A 19,152-nucleotide genomic window follows, 5' to 3' on the forward strand; every position below is an offset into this window, starting at 1 on the left:
AAAGAACATTACTAGTTAATGGAAATGTAATCTAGACTTCTTTAACCCTGGTTCACAAAAGTTAATTTATTTAATAGGACAAAATAACTCAATAAACTAAATTCAAATTTCAAACACATCTATTTACCATTCTGTCATTCTCTCTGACAATAAGGGCTATGAACTAAAACGATATGCTGTTTTTTGTTAGTTTTTTTTACTTTCAAGCAAGGCTTTAAATTCTACATCCCGTTTGCTATCCTAGTTCAATTTCAAGATCTTAATACTGAACAAACCTGGTTTATATCGGAAACAGATAGTCTCATGTCGATTATTCTGAATGGAAATGTACAACACATGTTGTTTCCTAACAGCTTTTCCATTTGTTTGCCACCAGATTGAGTCCCACAAGCTGAACTTCCGCGAGAACGCATGTGCTCGCACGGACCACGGCGCCAAAATCATCTCCTGGTCCTCCCTGAGTGGCAGCCACCCCCACCCACATCGCAGCACCTCTCTCAGTGTTTCTCTGGGGTCCGCCATGTCCTCACTCTCAACCCAGCTTGTCCCATTCACTCAGCTATGAGATGGGTGCAAACCAGTACACTAGCAGGAGAAGGACTCTGATTTCAACACAGCCTGTCCCTATCTTCTCATTAGCTTCTTCTCTTGTTTACACTTTTCTTAGTTTTTTTCTTTGTTGAGAAAGCACCCATGAGATCATGTTTTGGGAAAGATCCAGGCTGTGGTTTAATTTACAGCACTTCTTTTCGAATGAAGGGTTTGGTTTGAGGCTAGATATGGGATAAAGTCACCAGAGTGTTAGAGACAGAGTTATGGATGCTCCAGCTGCTTAGCTCTTAATGTCATCTTTGTTAAATCCATAGCATTTTGTCCGTAACACCAGAGTTTCCTTCTAAACTTCTTACGAGCCTGTGCTATCCTTTAAACAGACCTAACTTTAGAGGTAACACCCTCTTTTCTGTCTCTATCTGGCAGTAGATGTTCTCCAATGGGAACCCCAGAACTCACTTGAGATGTAGCTTATTACATCATATTACAGCAGTTACGTTCCCTGTATTGTTAGTATTTGGGGCTGTCTTAAATCCCAGTCAAAAGGGACAAATCAGCCACCAGCCATCCATCTGCTCCCTTTGCTCGACTGACCCTGTCCACCTCACATGAATTATAAACCCTGTTCTCCCTCAGTATTTAAATGAGCACTTAATCATTTAAAACGTAAAGGTTGTTCAAACAATAGCATATTTACATCTTCAGTGAGTTTGCTGTGTTGTGTTTGCGTATATTCCTGTAACGATGAGCTGTATCATTATGTCTAACCATCTGATTACATTTTCCACTTTCCATTTCTCTCAAAGCATCTTGTGAACTAATAGGACACAAAAACACATGACACACATAAACTACAGCATGATACAGGAAGAGAAAAAGAAGTGGCACGCAAACTAAACAGACAGGATGGAAAGAAATATGGATGGATAAAGAAAGATTTCAGAAAGTTCAAATGGAAATGTGTTTACACTCCGTGTACAGGTCATTATTATTTGCAAAAAGGTCCAAATCATCCCCACTTTTAATTAAGTATTATATCTCCAAATCTATAAGGTAAACAACTTTTACACTGGACATTTGAACCAGCATGTGCAAGGGCCCATTACATTAACAGTAAATGTATTCTAACTAAGCATTGCAATACAATACATTTCCCTATTATTTATTCCGTGGCAATTGATAAATTGTTGTTTAGAAATTACTATTTAATCAAACAGTAGTAAATGCTATTTGTTTGTTTTTTACCAAGTGATATATTATTCACCATGTAGATGAATATCATAGTTTTAAACTCTCCAAACCTACTATTGTAGGGCTGCTTTTTTGAAACTCTTGACTAGTGAAACTGTTTAACAGTGAATTTGTGGGCACTTTATTGTTAGTAATATTATTCTAGATATATTTAGCTACACAATGCCTGCAGAAAAAAAAAAAAAAAAAAAAACATTTTGCCGTTGTTGGTTAAAAGTGATTCACTACATGGTGTGAAATATGTATTTTACATATCGCGATTTTTTCCCTGGTATTTTACTGTGACGTTATGGTAGATCATCGATGGGTGGTAATTTTGTAACATCAAAGAAAGTAATGTCGTAACATTGAAGAAAATCCCACGTAAACATGAACAACAGAGACCAGGAAGTAATAAATTATGCAAAAATCCTAATTAGCTGATGAGCATTTAAAATGCACTTTATGGTGGACGTTTTATACTACAACGAGAGCGATAAGATTGAATGAGCACATTTTACTAAATATTATCCCCCTCAAAAACAATCCCAGTTAATCAAAAATGCTAAACCTGCACCTGTATCTCTCAGAGCAGTCTGTAAATAGAGTTTGTGCGAGTGTGAGCAAGTGTGTTTAGTGTAGAGCAGCTGCGCTTGGCCAAACGGTCCTGTTGTGATTAGTGTGTACTGTTCAGGGGCTATGCCAGTAAACTTCAGTGTTGTACTCTTGATAGTGATCCTAAACTTTCATGCCTTCAGACAGCTCTATTTTGTCATTTCCATAATGAATGAACACTTCTCACATCCCCCACACGAGTCCACTCAACGCAGTTTTGTAAATACACGTTTCACACTTTACACCCCACAGGGGGAAAACACTACTTCTAGGTTGGGTTGTATAGAGAAGCAAAGTAAAGATTTTGCATCTATGAATATTTCTCCAGACAGTATTGTATTCTTTAAGACAGTCTGCCTTTTTTTTAAAAAGGGCTTGCAAACAAGAATGTTTTTAAACTGTATTGTATTCAAGGAAGCAAAGAATATATATTATGTGTGTAACTTTTTCTCTTTGTCATCACAGGTCACATACTAAATACAATGTAATCAATAGGAGGAGGAGTGTGATTGATTTTGCCTAAGGATGGAAAAACTCAAAGGACTCTGAGGATGTCCTTCTGTGTAAAAAAGGCACAGCATTCTGGTAATGACTTGAGTAGCCTGACACAGGATGCAGAAAGTGGGTCGAGAGTTTAGAGGTAATCAGTAACCACAGGAACAATGATTCCTCCCACAAACTGCACCTGACACATAGACCTTGAATGTTGTTTGAATATCCATGCTGCACATCTGAATTAGACTAACTGTAACTGGTAGACTAATCGGCATGCTTAAAACTAGATAGAGCACTGGAATTAGGCAGCAAAAGAGCCCCCTAGTGTGTCTGTTAGGACTCACAATGTGTGTACTACCCATAGAACACACCGAAAGAGCATGCTGACAACAATGGACTACAGACATCAGTCCTAAACTGGATTTAATGTCTCCCCCCGATTTAATATGTATTTTTTGGTATGAAAGAGGTCATTGTGATTAATTGTTAACTAGTGATGTGGATATTTAATCATGAATAAATAAAAAAGAAACAAACAAACAAAATGTGCTTTTTTTCACAGCATTGCATGTCATCTGCAAGGATGCATACATTATTCAGCATTCCTGAAACAAGGACTCTTTTAGGAAAAAAATCATATTTGGGCTACTCTAGTCAGTAGTCTAGGGATAATGATGTTGTACTGCACAATAAAAATGGAAAAATTGTAGCGGTACTGCTGTAGTCCCTTAATTTAAAACTGGTATCTGACACCGTATGACTAGTGCTACATGAAGCTCCACAGCTCAGCAGTACGTTTATACGGAAATTTGCACTCATTCACAATTCCAAAAGTAATGGTTGTCGTCAGACTTTTAACGTACCATAGTAGCACCATATTAGCTAAAAGGCACATTCAGTTTAATAGAACATGATGTCAAATAATAATTTTTTTATGTATTTTTTTACTGGTAGATTAAAAGTAGCAAGTTTGAAATTCACTGGTAAGTGCTATTCCATGTGTCTCAGCCCGGTTCTGAAGTGGACAATGTTAGCTCACCACAAAACACAGCAAAAATAGCTAATTTTGTCACAGATGAAATTGTCATGTCTTCTTCAGTGCATCCCTTTATGAAATTTATTAATTCATAAATGAATGAAAGCGAGGACGAAACTTTTCAGTAAATCCTGATCTTTCCTCATTACTTTGGCTGTAACAGAAAGAGATACATTTGCAATATGATTCAAAACACAGTCACTTCATAAACTGCTGAGCTCCGCTGTCTCTGTGCTATAATTTCAGAGACTAGGTGTGAAGATGATGACTTTCATGTGAAGGCAGTTTTATTGACAAACTTCAAGATTTTAGTTCACAGCAAAGTAAGGATACATTTTAAACAAGATTTTTGGAGAGAGTGGATGGAAAGAAGTGGATTTCTAATGTGGATTTCCATGTCTTTGTATTTAAGATAAAACAGTTACACCCTCAACACTGCGCATTTTCAATGTCTCCTGAATTTTTTTTTTTTTTTTCACAAAGTAATGTTAAACATTTTTACACATAATAACTCAGTCACAGCACAGATTGAATGCAATTAAACTTTATTCTACTATATGGCTGAAAAGAGCCAAGTGGATAACTAATACAACAAATAGGAGACACGCAGAAGGTCCATTTGAGCTTTACTCTTCATCATGTCCCTTCTGTAGAAAAAAAAGAGGAAATGGAGAGATTATCAGTTGTGGTAAAATATTTTAATTACATTATGTTCTCTAAAAATGTATTGTATATCAATGTGGCAAAAATCTACTTTAAATGAGCACTTGAGAAATGAGGGAATTACGACTTCATTTGACTTGATTGGTTTGAATCAGAATAGATGCGAAGAAAAATCAGTCTGCTTAATCACTGGCCTTAGAACCGACATCACGAGTTTTAGCACGTAGTTTGTTGACTTGTGACTCTGCAATGTCAGCTCTTTCTTCTGCTTCATCAAGTTCGTGCTGGATTTTCCGTAACTTGCTAATATGTGTGTTGGCTTGTTCCTCCTAAGAAGCAGGATTAGCAGTTCTGAGATTAGAGTTTGAACTTAATAGTATGATTTATCAAAAACAGTGCGATATTTAGGCTAATACTTACAGCTTCCTCTGCAGCCCTCTTGTAAGATTTGACCTTTAGCTGAAGCTTATCAACAAGATCTTGCAGTCGAGCCAGATTCTTGCGGTCCTCCTCAGTCTTTTAAGACAAATTATAGCAAAGAGACTTGAGAATTTGTTGAATTAGAATGTCGTTGTCGTCACATTTTCTGTTATTATAGTTTTTTTTACCTGGTAGGTCAGTTCTTTAATACGTCTCTCATATTTGCGAATTCCTTTTACTGCCTCGCTGCTCTTCTTCTGCTCTGATTCTACTTCATTCTCCAGCTCCCTCACCTGTTGACACAGTGTGCATGTGCTCACAGAGTGCCACTTGGAATAGTCAGAAAACATTGTTGGGATTTATGGTAGGTCACTCACCCGAGCTTCTAGTTTCTGGACTTGTTTCTTTCCTCCTTTCATAGCAATTTGTTCTGCTTCATCCAGGCGGTGCTGCAGGTCCTTAATGGTCTGCTCCATGTTCTTCTTCATGCGCTCCAGGTGAGCACTTGTGTCCTGCTCCTTCTTCAACTCCTCAGCCATCATGGCCGCATCAGTTATGGCCTTCTTGGCTTTTTCTTCAGCGTTCCTGCATTCATGCACTGCCTCTTCCACTTCTGTCTGAAGCTGGGATGTGTCAGTCTCAAGCTTCTTCTTCTGATTCAAGAGGCTTGTATTCTGGACAAAGGAGATGTTTGCACTGGATTAAAAGCTGAATAAATGGATCTGTTCAGAAAGAAGAATAAGCAACCAGTCACATACCTGGGAGTGCAGTAGCTGCACTCTTTCACTGGTATCCAGCAGCTCTTGCTCTGCAAGCTTGCGGCCTCTCTCAGTTTGCTCAAGAGCTGCTCTCAGCTCCTCTAATTCAGCCTGCAGAAGGTTGTTGCGTCTCTCTACAATCGCAGTGTTCTCCTTGAGATCGTCGTTTGTTCTCAGAGAGTCATCCAGCTGTAGCTGAGCATCCTAAAATATAAGTGCAAACTAATTAAAACAAACATTTCAACAACTGTCTACCCCTTCAAAAGCTCTCGCTCTTAGCCTCATTGTCTCACAGTATTGATTCTGAGTGCGTCTTACTTTCAGATGTGCTTGGACACTCTTGAGTTGTTTTTGAGCCTCTGCTGCTTGTCGATTTGCCTGACTAAGCTGGATCTCCATTTCATTTAGATCCCCTTCCATCTTCTTTTTTATTCTGAGGGCCTCGTTCCTGCTTCGTGTTTCGGACTCCAACGAACTTTGCAGCGTATCGACGGTTCTCTGCAAATTGCGTTTGCTCTGCTCCATCTCTTCATCCTTCTCGGCTAGTTTGCGCTCAATATCAGCCTTTGTTTGGTTGAATTCCAGCTGAGCTCGCAGAATTTTACCCTCCTCGTGCTCCAATGAGGCCTTTCAAAGAAGATTGTGATCTGTTACTTGGTTTGCAAGACCATTCACTTTTAATGCTTGTATTTAATATAATAATCGAAAAATATTATTTTACACATAATTGCATGAAATTCTGACGTCTACATATGAAGGAATAAAGCTGTATCTGAAAACTTACTTCTGCCTCTTCCAAAGCAGACTGAATCTCACTTTTTTCCTGTTCCAGCTGTTTTCTAATTTTCTCCAGTTCATGAATGCTCTTTCCTCCCTCACCAAGTTGCTCAGTGAGATCAGAAATCTCCTCTGGATGAAAAGAATATTGCATTTTAACATATTGCCTTATGTTCTCCAGCCTTAGTGATAATGTCTCCGTACAGTGCTATCAATAAATTCTTCCACCACCAAGTCTTTTCAACATTTACTTTTATTTATTCAAATTATATGTTTTTTAAATCATTTGCAAAGTTACCTTGGAGATTTTTATTTTCTCTCTTCATGGTCTCCAGGTGATCCAAAGATTCTTCATAGGAGTTCTTCAGCTTGAAAAGTTCAGTACTCAGACATCTGGCTTCCTTTTGAGAGCTCTCTAGCTCAACCTGCGACTCTTCGTACTTCTGCTTCCACTCAGCCAGGACCTAAAAGCATTTTTTTCCCATGTAAATAGATTATAGAATAGCTGGTAATTAAACTTAATTTTTAAGATCAATCCAAAATCAAAGAACCATGTTTGGTTACTTTATCAAAGTTTCTTTGTTTCTTGTCCAAGGCTGCTGCAGCTGCATTAGACCTCTCCAGGTCCATCATAAGATCTTCAATCTCATTTTGGAGTCTGTGTTTAGTCTTTTCAAGCGATGAGCATTTCGCATTTACTGCTTCAACAGCTTCTTCAGCCTCCTGCAACCGTTGAGCCAGTTTCTTCCTGTTTTAGAAAACAGAACAATATTGAGGAAGATCATTTCGTTTGCACACCCTAAAAGAAATAGATAGACATTTTATTATATTTTTACCTTACGTTTGGGGAAGCTTGGCCAACTAACAGAAAAACTTTTTGTTCGTCTTACATTTTAAAAGAAACATAACACAAACAAAAAGCTTATCTGTCAGTAGAGAAGTTAAACCTATATGAAAAAAATATATGAAATTCTATAGAGAAATATATCTTACTTGGCTTCCTCCAGTTCCTCAGTTCTCTGGATGGCATCAGTTTCATACTTGGTTCTCCACTGAGCCACCTCAGAATTAGCTTTGGACATGCCTCGCTGTAGCTCTGCTTTGGCCTCCTGATCCTCCTCATACTGCTCTCGGAGCAGATCTGTGTCATGACGAGCTGACTGTACAGCATGGGCTAGAGCATTCTTCGCCTGGAGGAGGACACATTGTTATTTAGCAGATCAACAAAAAGAACGCAATTAAAAAAAAACTAATATTAATCAGACAATGTTTCACACAATCACACCTTAGTTTCCTCCTCCAATTGCCTTTTAAGATCTTCAGTTTGCTGTGTATAAGACATCTTGCTTCTAGTTAGCTGGGAGACAAGAGAGTCCTTCTCCTCCAGCTGTCTTGAAAGTTCACCTGGGTATGTCATCATGCATTTTATTATTGTTGGTGTTTTGTCACTCATAATGATTGAAAAAAGTTATTTGACAGCCTTACCATTTTCAGATTGTAGTTTAGATTTTTGCATTGTGAAGTCATTGATACAACGCTGGCCCTCCTCATATTTTGTTCTGTATTCATTCATTTGATCTTCCAAAGACCTGCAGGTCTTCTCAAGATTTGCCTGAGCAAAGTAAATAATTTGGCTAGAAAATTACTTCCCAGCAAGTAAACAACTCCAAATTTAATTTCTGACTACTTGTATTAACAATACCTTAGTCTTAACAACATGTTCCATGTTTGAGACCACATCATCCAGCTCCAGCCTGAGTTCACTTTTCTCCTTTTCCAGTTTTTGCTTGACTCTTTGAAGATTGTCTATTTGCTCTCCCAAGTCTGCCACACTGTCGGCTTGTTTCTTCCTCAGTGCGGCGGCAGTGGCCTCGTGTTGTAGAGTGGCCTCTTCAAGGTCTCTCCGAAGTTTCTGAAACTCAGTTTCCCGTTTCTTGTTCATCTCAATCTGAGCAGCCGTAGCTCCTCCAGCCTCCTCCAGTCTCTCACTGATCTCCTCCAGCTCTCTGGCTAAATCTGCTCTTTGTTTCTCCACCTTGGCTCTAGCAGCTCTTTCTGCCTCAAGCTCCTCCTCCAGCTCCTCAATACGTGCCTATTATCATAAATATGTTGGAGTTATCTCTCATGTCTCATTTGATTTTTCCCATGTCAGTATGCTCTTTGTGTGTGTGTGTGTGTGTGTTACCTGAAGTTCCTTCAGTTTTTTCTGTAGCTGAATACAAATAGTTTGTTCATCCTCGATTTTCCCATTGAGCTGACTGATCTCAAAATCTTTCCTATGATTAAAAAAAAGATACACAGATAGACAGAGATATATTAGAACATACAGATTGGACTGTAAAAGAACGGAAGAATTTGATTTACTTTTTCAGACGCTCCTCTAACTGCTGTTTGTCATTCTCCAGGTCCATTAAGCTCTCCTGGGTTAACTTCAAGTCTCCTTCTAGTTTCCTCTTGGCTCTTTCTAGATCCATACGGATCTTTTTTTCTTGCTCAAGAGATCCTTCCAACTGTTATAAATAATTCAACATGTCAGTTGGTTGCATGGTCATTTGCTTGTATAAGAATACATGTGTTGTAAAATGTAAAACTCACATCATCCACTTGCTGCTCTAGCTTTGCTTTGGCTTTGGTGAGGGTGTTGACTTTGTCCTCCTCACTTTGCAGGTCATCCAGTGTCTGCTGATGAGCTTCTTGCAAGGCCTTTTTCTCCTTAGTAAGCTTCGCAATGATGTCGTCCAAAGCTGCCATTTCCTCTGTCAGGTTCTTCACCTGCAAAAGAACATTAAGTTCTGAGTGTTTGTACAATATAACTGTGCGTGCGTGCGTATGAAGAAAAACATCCAAGACCTTGTTCTCAGTGGCATGCTTCTCTTTCTCCACTTTCGCCAGAGTCAGCTCCAGATCATCAATATCTTTCTTCAGCTCTGAGCACTCATCCTCCAGCTTCCTCTTCTTAGCTGTCAGCTCTGCGTTCATCTCCTCCTCATCCTCAAGTCGCTCTGTGAGCTCTTTGGCTTTTGCCTCAAGCTGGATCTTGTTTTTGATGAGCTGGTCGCATCGCTCTTCTGCATCACAGAGATTGTCTTGCTCCTGTTTTGGAATGATGTTAAAACTATTCAGTCATTTCTATACTGTAGAAACACATTTACTTCTGCATTTCAAAGGCACAAAATATTAACTGACCGCTTGGACCTGAAGTTGTAGGTCATTCTTCTCTTGGAGAAGAGATACCATTTTTTCTTCCAGTTCTTTCCTTCGGGCTTCAGATTTAGCATAAGCCTCTTTAAGCTTGGCAAATTCATCTTTCATATTTGCCATCTCTTTTTCTGCTTCTGCTGACTTTAGTAGGGGTTTGATCTTGAAATATAGCTTCATCCAGGGCCAATTCTTCACCCCCATGAAGGCACGGACATTCCACTGGATAACCAGTAGGGCATCCCTGTGAGGACATTCCATTTTTATGTCAGAAAACATAACATATTTATATATATATAATAAATGTAATATAAAGAATTCTTGCCTTCTGTCAACTATCTTCTGGAACTCAATCCTTGCTAGAAGGCCTCTGGATCTAGCTTGAATACCAGTAATAATTAGAGACAGTCTGTCATCTCTCATTTCTTCCAGCTGACCCAGTAAACCAGCCTTGAAGAACACCTAAGCAGATTTCATTATAGAAACATGCATTTTACTTACAGTATTACATGACCACTGTCATCCTTGCTCCTGAGTTTTTACCTTTGTGTGTCCAAATTTATATTGATTGTGATCAATATCCAGTGAACTCAGGAGTTTCTCAGCTCCTTTCCTGCTATCTATGAATTGACCTTCAGGTATGGCTGCAGGGTTTAGGATTCGGTACCTGTAAATAAGTATAGAACACCTCTAATAATGGAAACCATGTGAATTTAGAGTTTAAATGACACAGAAAAATAAGAACCTCTGTTTGAAATCTCCATAGAGGATTCTATTGGGGAAGCCCTTCCTGCAAATCCTGATGCCCTCCAGTACACCATTACAGCGTAGCTGGTGCATGACCAAAGGATTCTCCATTGCACCAGGAGTCTTTGTCTCATTAGGTATGATGCAGCGCACAAAATGAGGGTGAGTTGATCTTAGGTTTGTCATTAACTTATTCAAGTTTTCCTGTAGGGAAAATGTACACCGAATTTAAGCTATTCAGTGATATTAAGGAGTACTTTCAATTACCTAAAAAACTACTGATTTAGATCCCTAGAAACAGCTTCATAAAATTAGCATACATTATTTATTTTTATCTTGTCATTGTGTATGAGCATTTGAGTCTGAAATTCAATTACCCTGTGAAGCGCAGACACAGTTTGGAACGAGGAGCCCTTCTTCTTACTTCCACCTCCTTTACCTCCCTTACTATTCTCTTGACCTTGTCAAAACAAGGTACACTAATTAATGTAAAGCAGTAGTATTTAAAACACTCATACGTGCATATGAGATTCTATTGTGCATACATAATTCATACATACATACCAGACTCTGCCCCAGCATAATTAGCAAAGAGCATTGACAGCAGCTTTATTGTGGACTTTTGAAAGAGTCCAACCACAGTCTCATTCAGTGGGTCTTTGTTCTTCACCAGCCAGTTGTTGATATTATAGTCAACTGTACCAGCATAGTGAATCAGAGAAAAATGAGACTCTGGCTTCCCTTTGATTGCTCTGGGTTTCTGGAAGTTGTTTGATTTCCCAAGGTGGTTGTCATAAAGCTTTGCTTTAAATGTTGCATCACTGGCTTTGGGAAACATGCACTCCTCTTCAAGGATGGACATGATGCCCATAGGCTGAATAAAGCAGTTGATAAGATTGAGTTGTAGACATGGCAGATAGCCTTGTTAAACAGTTAGAGCACCAATTATGTATGACGACTTTATCGTTAGCACTACTCACTTTCTCAATGAGATCAATGCAGGCCTGTAAGTCCATGCCAAAGTCAATGAACTCCCATTCAATCCCTTCTTTCTTGTACTCTTCTTGTTCCAGCACAAACATGTGGTGGTTGAAAAACTGTTGCAGTTTCTCATTGGTAAAGTTGATGCAGAGTTGCTCAAAGGTGTTGAACTGTAGTTATTACGTTTATTGAAAGGAATTGAAAGTATAAGTTAGACAATAATATGACTTTTAAACTTAACAACATGAGGATTTATCCATGAAGACTTACATCAAAAATCTCAAAACCAGCAATATCCAGTACTCCAATGAAATATTGACGAGGTTGTCTAGTGTCCAGAGACTGATTGATTCTTACAACCATCCAAAGGAACATTTTTTCATACACTGACTTGGCCAGTGCACCAATAGCGTAGTACACCTGAGCACAAAGAAGCATTTGTATGGTTTTCTGTTATATTGATAAGTGGGCATTATTTCATTACTGACCCTCCAACTCACCTGCTGGACATTTTGCCCTTTGGTGACCCACTCATTTCCTACTTTCACTCTTGGATGGCATAAACCTTTGATTAGGTCAGCAGAGTTGAGGCCCATCAGATACGCAACTTTGTCTGCAACTGTCAAGTTATTACAATTTTAATAAGATACATTTGAATTTAGTTTGCTACTTTCTAAATATAATCTACATACCTTCAGTCCCATCGGCTTCTGCTTGCTCCTCCCTCTGCTTTTGTTTGAACTTCATATTGCCATAATGCATAATGGCTCCAGTCAGTTTGTAGATGCCATTTTTCTCCTCCTGAGTAAAGCCTAGCACATCAAATGCTTCCTAAAATGTACAGAATTGAAGGTGTCAAATGAGAGCTTCACAATAACAGAAAAAAATATATTTGTAAATCAATTCATTCTTACATCAGTAGCAAGTAGTTCTTCACTATCATTAATTGAGGCTACAGTTGTTTCTCCTTGAGAGATGTAAGCGTAGTCATAGGGGTTATTGGTGATGAGCAGCATCTCTATTTTAAGAAAGAAAAAGAACCGTCGGTTTGTAGTGGTAAAAATGTAAAAGGCCTTTAATTAGGGATATATACTGTGTCATACCTAGCAGCTCAGGTTTCTTCTGAGAAAGGATTTGGTAGAAAATGTGATAGTCCCTTTCAGCTTTAAGCTGGAACGTCACCCTTGACTTCTCCAGAAGATCTGATATTTATTTAAAAAAATGTAAATGTTAGTCTTTGACCTCAAGTGCTTTTGTAACACCGAAACAATGGAATGACGTCTTACATGTCTCAATGTCAGCAGAGGCCAGCTTGCCACTGGCAGCAAAATGAATTCGGATAAATTTTCCCTAAAAGAATCGAAAATTATAATATTGTGAAATTAAACACAAGACTTAGATAACACAAGATAACAGAAGTATTATTAATAATTACATAAGCTGAAATTACTGAAACACAATCAGTATGTCTTATAAGAACCTATTGCCTAAAATGTGTTGAGACCCACTCAGTATTTGTTTTCAAATAACTTTAACCTGCATTAACATTTGATATTATCTGATTTCCCCCTGATTATAATGGTATATTAGTATAGATATACTATCACATTTATATTGGCTTAGCATGCAGTCTTCCATCTGCCAACCCTATGTTCTCTTTATTTCATTTTGGTTTATCAAAGGGGTATTTTCACACTATATCTGTGATATCGTTATGACATGCCTGCTTTGCCGAAATCTAAACTGGACAACTATTTACATGTTCATTAAAAGTTTTAATAAATGTTCAATGCTGAAGCTTACAAATCTTGAGGAGTTGTCATTTCTGATGGTCTTTGCATTACCAAAAGCTTCCAAAGCAGGATTAGCCTGGATGATTTGATCCTCCAGGGTTCCCTGTAATGAAACAGCAAATGTTTAGTCACCTTTTCAATCAGTTTATTTTCAATTAATGTAGAAACAGATGACAGTTATGAAAATGACACTTACCTTTTTTTCTGACCCATCTTTCTTTGCTGAGCCTCCAGCTGCAATGCTTGCAAAATACTGAATGACTCTCTTTGTGTTTACAGTCTTTCCTGCACCAGATTCTCCGCTACAGTAACATAGAACATAACAATAAATTGTGTAAATCTTTAACATGACAAGAAATATTTAATTAACTAAGGAATGAGATTAAATGTATACAATTTTACTTACGTGATCAGAATTGACTGGTTTTCCCTGTCTGAAATGGAGAAGACTATAATGTTACTAATTTCTTATGACTATCGATCTTTACGAGGATAATGATCATCCAGAGATTAGTGTAGAATTCAAAAACCTTCACAAAAGTCGACACTTTTTTGGTTCACCTTGGTTTTGTCCATACCTGTCAGCATGTACTGGTAGGCATTATCAGAGATGGAAAAGATGTGGGGAGGAGCTTCACTCCTCTTCTTTCCTCTATAGGCTACAACCACCTCCTGATTGTACACTGGCAGCCACTTGTAAGGGTTGACAGTGACACAGAAAAGCCCCGAGTAGGTCTGTGGGGAAGGGACAAGTAAAGTTCAGTAATTGAAACTAAATGGGATGTATTTTCAAGTGACACTGAACTGGTCTGCTCTCACATAGATCATCCATGCTGCATAGCGCTCTTTGAGGTTGAACAGCACGGCTGGCTCATGAAGGAAGGTGAACATTGCCATGTCTTCAATTTTATCAAACTTTGGTGGGTTCTGGGGATGAATGTCAGCTTCCTTTACAGTGACAGTCTGTAAGAAGCAGAAAAGTTTGAATTGGAACCATTATAATAATACTTTCATGCAAAAGTGGCATTACATTTGCTATTGTGTGCAGATTGTATTGTAACATTGCTCTAAAATCAAATCATCTCGAAGCTAACATTTTCATTTAGACCTTTATTTATTTTATTGTCAATCATTTTCAAAATTATTACAAATTGTTGCTCATGTTTTCAGCAACCACTTGTACCACTAAAATAAACCCATATATATATAAACCAATATAAAATGTGAAATAAAGTGTTGCCCTTAAAAATAGCTTACTTTCAAAATTCTCCTTCAGATCATGTTTATTCAATTAGTTGAGCCTACCTTTCTTTTCTCATTCACTACAGTGACTTTGTCACCTTCGCGGCTGACGATTGAAGCTTTCACATACTCTTCATCTGGATCAGGCACAAAACACTCCTTTTTCATATCAAATGGACGAGTTTGTGCTTCCAAACGCTCTCGTTCTGACTTCCGCAGGTAAGAAGCCGCTGCTCCAAACTCTGCCATATGAGCATCCGCCATGATTCCCTTGTCTGGAGATGATAAGGGAGGTTGTTTTTACAATTTTGCTGTGATCAAGCAGTTGCATTTATGATAGTTGAACATTGCCTTGCAGCGATCATAAAAAACAGCTTTTAAATAAATCTAGAAAAGGTTCTTAAACATAGAAAACACGCATGACTCTTACCTGATGTGCAACAGGTGTGGCGGCTGAAGAAGAACCTGTCCATGTGAATAGTTTCATTGTTACTCCTTAATGTTTTAAACTTTGTTACATCACTAAACAATGCATTACTTAAAAGATGCAGTCAGAAGAAAGCAGCAATAAGAAGTAAAACAGATTAATCATGAATAAAATTTTAGAACAGATTTGTATCATTTTGTATTAAATGGAACTATTCAGTTATGGTTCAAATCTTACCCTCAGATAAAACCTCTGACTTGTCTGGAGACCAACCATGGGATCTCTTTATAAAGGAAGTCACCCTCCCAAATTTGGCAAAGGCATGCCACAAGGCAGGAATGCTATCGCGTCTGAGCACTAGTTAGGGTGCAGCGAGGGTAGTTGGGTATTAGGGAGAAACAAGAACCTGCTAGTTGAGTTAAGTCTTATCTTTGTTATATTTGTTAGTGCTCCATATTAGGATTTCATTGATAGCAGAGCACTAATTTAGGTCAGCTAGAAAAGTTAAGTGGTGTGCACTTGAATGAAATGTGAATGATTAAAGCCAGATGAAATTGTACGTTGAAGAATAGGCATTTGAGGTGAATATCACTCCAAAAGGTGGAACAAAGAAGCAAGATATTTATAGAAAATTCCGTTTGTGTGTTCTTGTGGTTAGCCATCACTGCATTACTTTAGTGCCACATGAGGGTTTAACAGGCAACAAAGGGATTCAAATGCTGGATGTCTTAACAAACTTTAGATGGAATTCTATATTTGTCATCCAACATTGTTTAGAATACTCAGGAGAAGGTATCAGATTTCAGTTAAGGGATACATTTGAACTGCATGCCATGTGGGCTCTCAATTACCCAGAGAGCTTAAGGGGGGTTAATATATGACATTGTGTTTTTCGTCAATCTTTGCAGATGCAAACAACAATGTCATATGCCCTCTGAGTCTGCATCTATATTAAGCATCTTAGTCTGCGAGATTATCCAGGCAACAAGTGTCGAACAGCACACACAGTGGTCTTTCACAGATGTCATATCTTAAATTCAGTAAAAAAAAAAAAAAAAAAGATAATGGTAGTACAATAAAAACGAACTGTACACTGAGGTTATTGCTGTGCCATCCTTCATTATCATTCATTGTCAGCAAGTGTCTCCCACAACAACCAATGCTGTTGACAACCCATTGTTTCTTTAAGACAAAGATAACCCTGTGAAATTCCTGCAAAGTGGATCTCACTGACTAAGGAGTGAAACTGCATCATACTGTGAGCCTTTGGACCTTACTTTATGTCTCTGCCTGGGATCAACTTATAGCCCATCACCTAGCCATTATAGGCGTTTTTCCTCATAAATAAAACCAAGTGACGGGTCTACACAGAGACCCAGCAATATTTTATAGTATGCTAAAATTCTTGTAATGGTATAGAGTCCTGCACTCATGTTAATTCTTTGTTTGAGGTTACACATGTTGGTATGTCCATGCCGATGTCCTTGGAATTTGTTGCAACTGGGAGTGATGAAAGGGGCACTGATCCATAGGCCTCATGGGTAGACATTCTGTTCATATAGGACAAATAAATGCAGACAGAAACACTGAAATTGTGTTTAAAGGTAAGTACAAAAGGACATAGTTATAATAATATTGTCAAGTTACTGTCATCAAAATGGATAATAGTTATTTTTTTTATTATCTGTTTTTCCATTTGTAGAGTATTTGAAAACGACTGAATATCATTTGATACATAAAACTGGCATAACTGAAGGTGAGTTCCCTTGACAGTTACCATACAGAAAGGGTCAACAGATAAACAGGAGTTAACTGCATATGATAAGTAATACGACAAGTGATATTCTGTCACCCAGTGACATCTTTTAAACTATGACTGGCGTCAAAGTGCTAAAGGAAGTGACAAAATGCCAAGCCATTGTTGAAGAGTCAGAAAAGATAACAATGACCTCTCTTGTTTTCTAAAATCAGCGCAGCACTTAACATTAGGAATATCATTCTGACTCACAGGTATGTGCTTTAAAATTAATTTTGCTCTCACTGGTCATTAAATGAAATCACTGCTATCCATGAATGTGAAACTATCATAGCTGGTTGCTTAATAACAGTTGTCATGGGATTACATAGATACCCCCAAACTGTACTGTTGCCAATTTTATAATTTAATGTGACATAATTGACCATGTTATCAAGAATTCAAAATACATATCCAACTTGTGTATTTAATATGTCCAAAATAAAATCCAATGAGACTCTTTTTGACACCTTACAAGATTTGTGAGTGCAAGTGTGAATATTACAGCCATGACGGGTGTGATCAAAAAAAGAAAAGAAAAAAGGACCCCTGTGAGCACATTTTATACTCTGCAAGGCAGAGGACAAACACAGGCCTGTGAGGTATAAGTTAATAAAAGATTATTTTAAAAATACCTGGAACTGGGAAAATAAACTGATACTGATATGTATAAAACTATTGTTTTACATTATATAAGTAGTAATATTTCTTTAGCTTTTGTGTTTTATAGAATGATAGCCCTTGGTAGATTCTCTTTTTTTGTCTGCACATTTTTGTAATATCTATACATGAAATGCATCTAAGTATAAAGATGGTCTGGCACACATGTATCAGTGCAGCTGTCTGTGGTTATATGCATAAGTGCTTCAGAGTTGTTCATTGCTTTCCCCTTTCTGTCCAATCTATTTTGAGAACCAAAGGCTTTGTTATATCTCTTTCCATTTTATACATATACTGTAGCGCTTCCCTGTCAGACACTTAAAGCCTTCAATCCCTACTGTAATGTAGCTTGCAGTCAAGTAATGCTCAGTGCATTGAGCTCATCATGCTCATATTTAGTATTAGAGTTTAAAGTGCTATATGTTTGAGGCACAGCTACAAATGAAACTCCCATATACACTGAAGGATCACTGTGTACCTTTTGATAAATATAACCTATAACATTTTTAATAAAATAAATCTCAGGGATACAAATGTTAGATTTTTTTGTATAATGTGTGGTCAAATTTATTTCTAAGTTACCCTTAGAAATTCTATAGTAAACTAACAATATAAAGTATATTTTCTTTTATATTTACATTTTTAGCACACCGGGGTAATTAGCAGCATGATATTATCCAGCCATGACCTTTCTATTTCTCAGGAGAATAAATATTCAATTATTCAATAAATATCAGGTTATATGAAGGACAAATTCCCTTAATCATTCATCACAATGAAAAAAAAAACAAACATATATATATCGTCGAATATAGTTAAGAGAAAGATAGTTTAGCTTCAGAAATTAGAAAGTGACTGTAAGAAAAGAGCTAAAGCATTGAAAATCCCCATTTACACATTCAGGGCAATAATGAAACATTTTCAATCAAAAGAAAATATTACGAAATCTGTCTGGAAGAGGACCTGCTTCTATATTGTCTCTCAATGCAAATGGAGGAGAGTTTAGGCCCTTTCGCACCACTTTAGTTCCAGAACTAAATATACAGTACTAAAGTATTGGGAGGATTTTGCGCAAACTATTACTCAGTACAATTTAAAGGGTTGCATTCGCACCGACAGTGTGTGTAGTGTACTAGGATTTGACGTAAGCCGGTCGACAGCGATGGGTTTGCACACATGAGTAAAAAAGTACCCCATGTGAACAATTAAGTATATTTTTATATATTTTATGTTGTGGGCCTATATTTCGGCTGGAGGTCCTGGGCATTTTGTTCAGATGCATAGCATCATGGATTCAGTTAATACCAACAGATAAGAATTAAAAAACTGACTGTCAATGCTAGAAATCTTATAATGGGTCAAGGTTGGATCTTACAACAGGACAATGATCCAAAAACAAACATCAAATTCAAAACAAAAAATGGATCACCGAGCACAAAACAAATATTCTGCGATGGCCATTCTAGTCTTCTTTAGAAAATGAGTGTGGTGAAATGAAGAGAAGCAGCATCAACATGGAGCTGTGAATCTGAAGGGTCTGGAGAGATTCTGGATGATGGAATGGTCTCTTGTCAGATGTTCTCCAAACATATCAGGCATTGTGAAGACTCAAGAGCGGCTATCTTGGCAAAAACACGTAAAAGAAAAGTGTTGAACAAAAGGGTACCATTAATTATGGCCACGACTGTATATGATGTGGCAACTTGGACCATATAAAAGTAGCACAGTAATCTCCATACACACACACACACACAACAAAAGAC

The 19,152-nt window shown here is 37.7% G+C and overlaps 2 protein-coding genes across 4 annotated transcripts in view; one reads left to right on the top strand and one right to left on the bottom strand.

Moving 5' to 3' along the window:
* Positions 1-3,330, top strand: part of map4l (microtubule associated protein 4 like) — a 39,454-nt gene extending 36,124 nt beyond the window's left edge. For all 3 annotated transcript variants that reach the window (XM_026206607.1, XM_026206608.1, XM_026206606.1), the window contains one exon: positions 377-3,330. In XM_026206607.1, coding sequence (XP_026062392.1) covers positions 377-381 — 5 coding nt within the window. In that variant the 3' untranslated portion in view covers positions 382-3,330. The remainder of the gene's footprint in view (positions 1-376) is intronic.
* Positions 3,331-4,453: 1,123 nt separating this feature from the next.
* Positions 4,454-14,972, bottom strand: LOC113045883 (myosin-7). The gene is made up of 38 exons (XM_026206611.1): positions 14,938-14,972; positions 14,571-14,782; positions 14,085-14,228; positions 13,844-14,000; positions 13,672-13,699; positions 13,462-13,567; positions 13,276-13,368; positions 12,759-12,822; positions 12,576-12,674; positions 12,387-12,490; positions 12,165-12,303; positions 11,973-12,091; positions 11,743-11,892; positions 11,472-11,642; positions 11,056-11,365; positions 10,869-10,951; positions 10,490-10,695; positions 10,288-10,411; positions 10,070-10,206; positions 9,733-9,988; positions 9,397-9,639; positions 9,142-9,318; positions 8,911-9,056; positions 8,732-8,822; positions 8,249-8,638; positions 8,032-8,158; positions 7,832-7,950; positions 7,540-7,736; positions 7,111-7,294; positions 6,845-7,010; positions 6,554-6,678; positions 6,088-6,396; positions 5,770-5,973; positions 5,389-5,685; positions 5,200-5,304; positions 5,012-5,107; positions 4,786-4,920; positions 4,454-4,575 (listed from the first exon to the last, which is right to left on the bottom strand). Exons 2-38 carry the CDS (start codon positions 14,769-14,771, stop codon positions 4,555-4,557), a joined length of 5,823 nt encoding a protein of 1,940 aa, XP_026062396.1. The 5' UTR covers positions 14,772-14,782; positions 14,938-14,972; the 3' UTR covers positions 4,454-4,554.
* Positions 14,973-19,152: the final 4,180 nt, after the last annotated feature.

This window comes from Carassius auratus, chromosome 27 (assembly GCF_003368295.1).
Source record: "Carassius auratus strain Wakin chromosome 27, ASM336829v1, whole genome shotgun sequence".
Classification (NCBI taxonomy): domain Eukaryota; kingdom Metazoa; phylum Chordata; class Actinopteri; order Cypriniformes; family Cyprinidae; genus Carassius; species Carassius auratus.

Excerpts from the sequence above, each read along its gene's own strand:
- LOC113045883 (XM_026206611.1), bottom strand. The coding sequence starts at position 14,771 with ATGGCGGATGCTCATATGGCAGAGTTTGGAGCAGCGGCTTCTTACCTG. Across the intron at positions 13,568-13,671 it reads AACCAGTCAATTCTGATCAC|CGGAGAATCTGGTGCAGGAA; the intron begins GTAAGTAAAATT and ends ATGTTACTGTAG. Across the intron at positions 12,675-12,758 it reads CTCTGCTGACATTGAGACAT|ATCTTCTGGAGAAGTCAAGG; the intron begins GTAAGACGTCAT and ends AATAAATATCAG.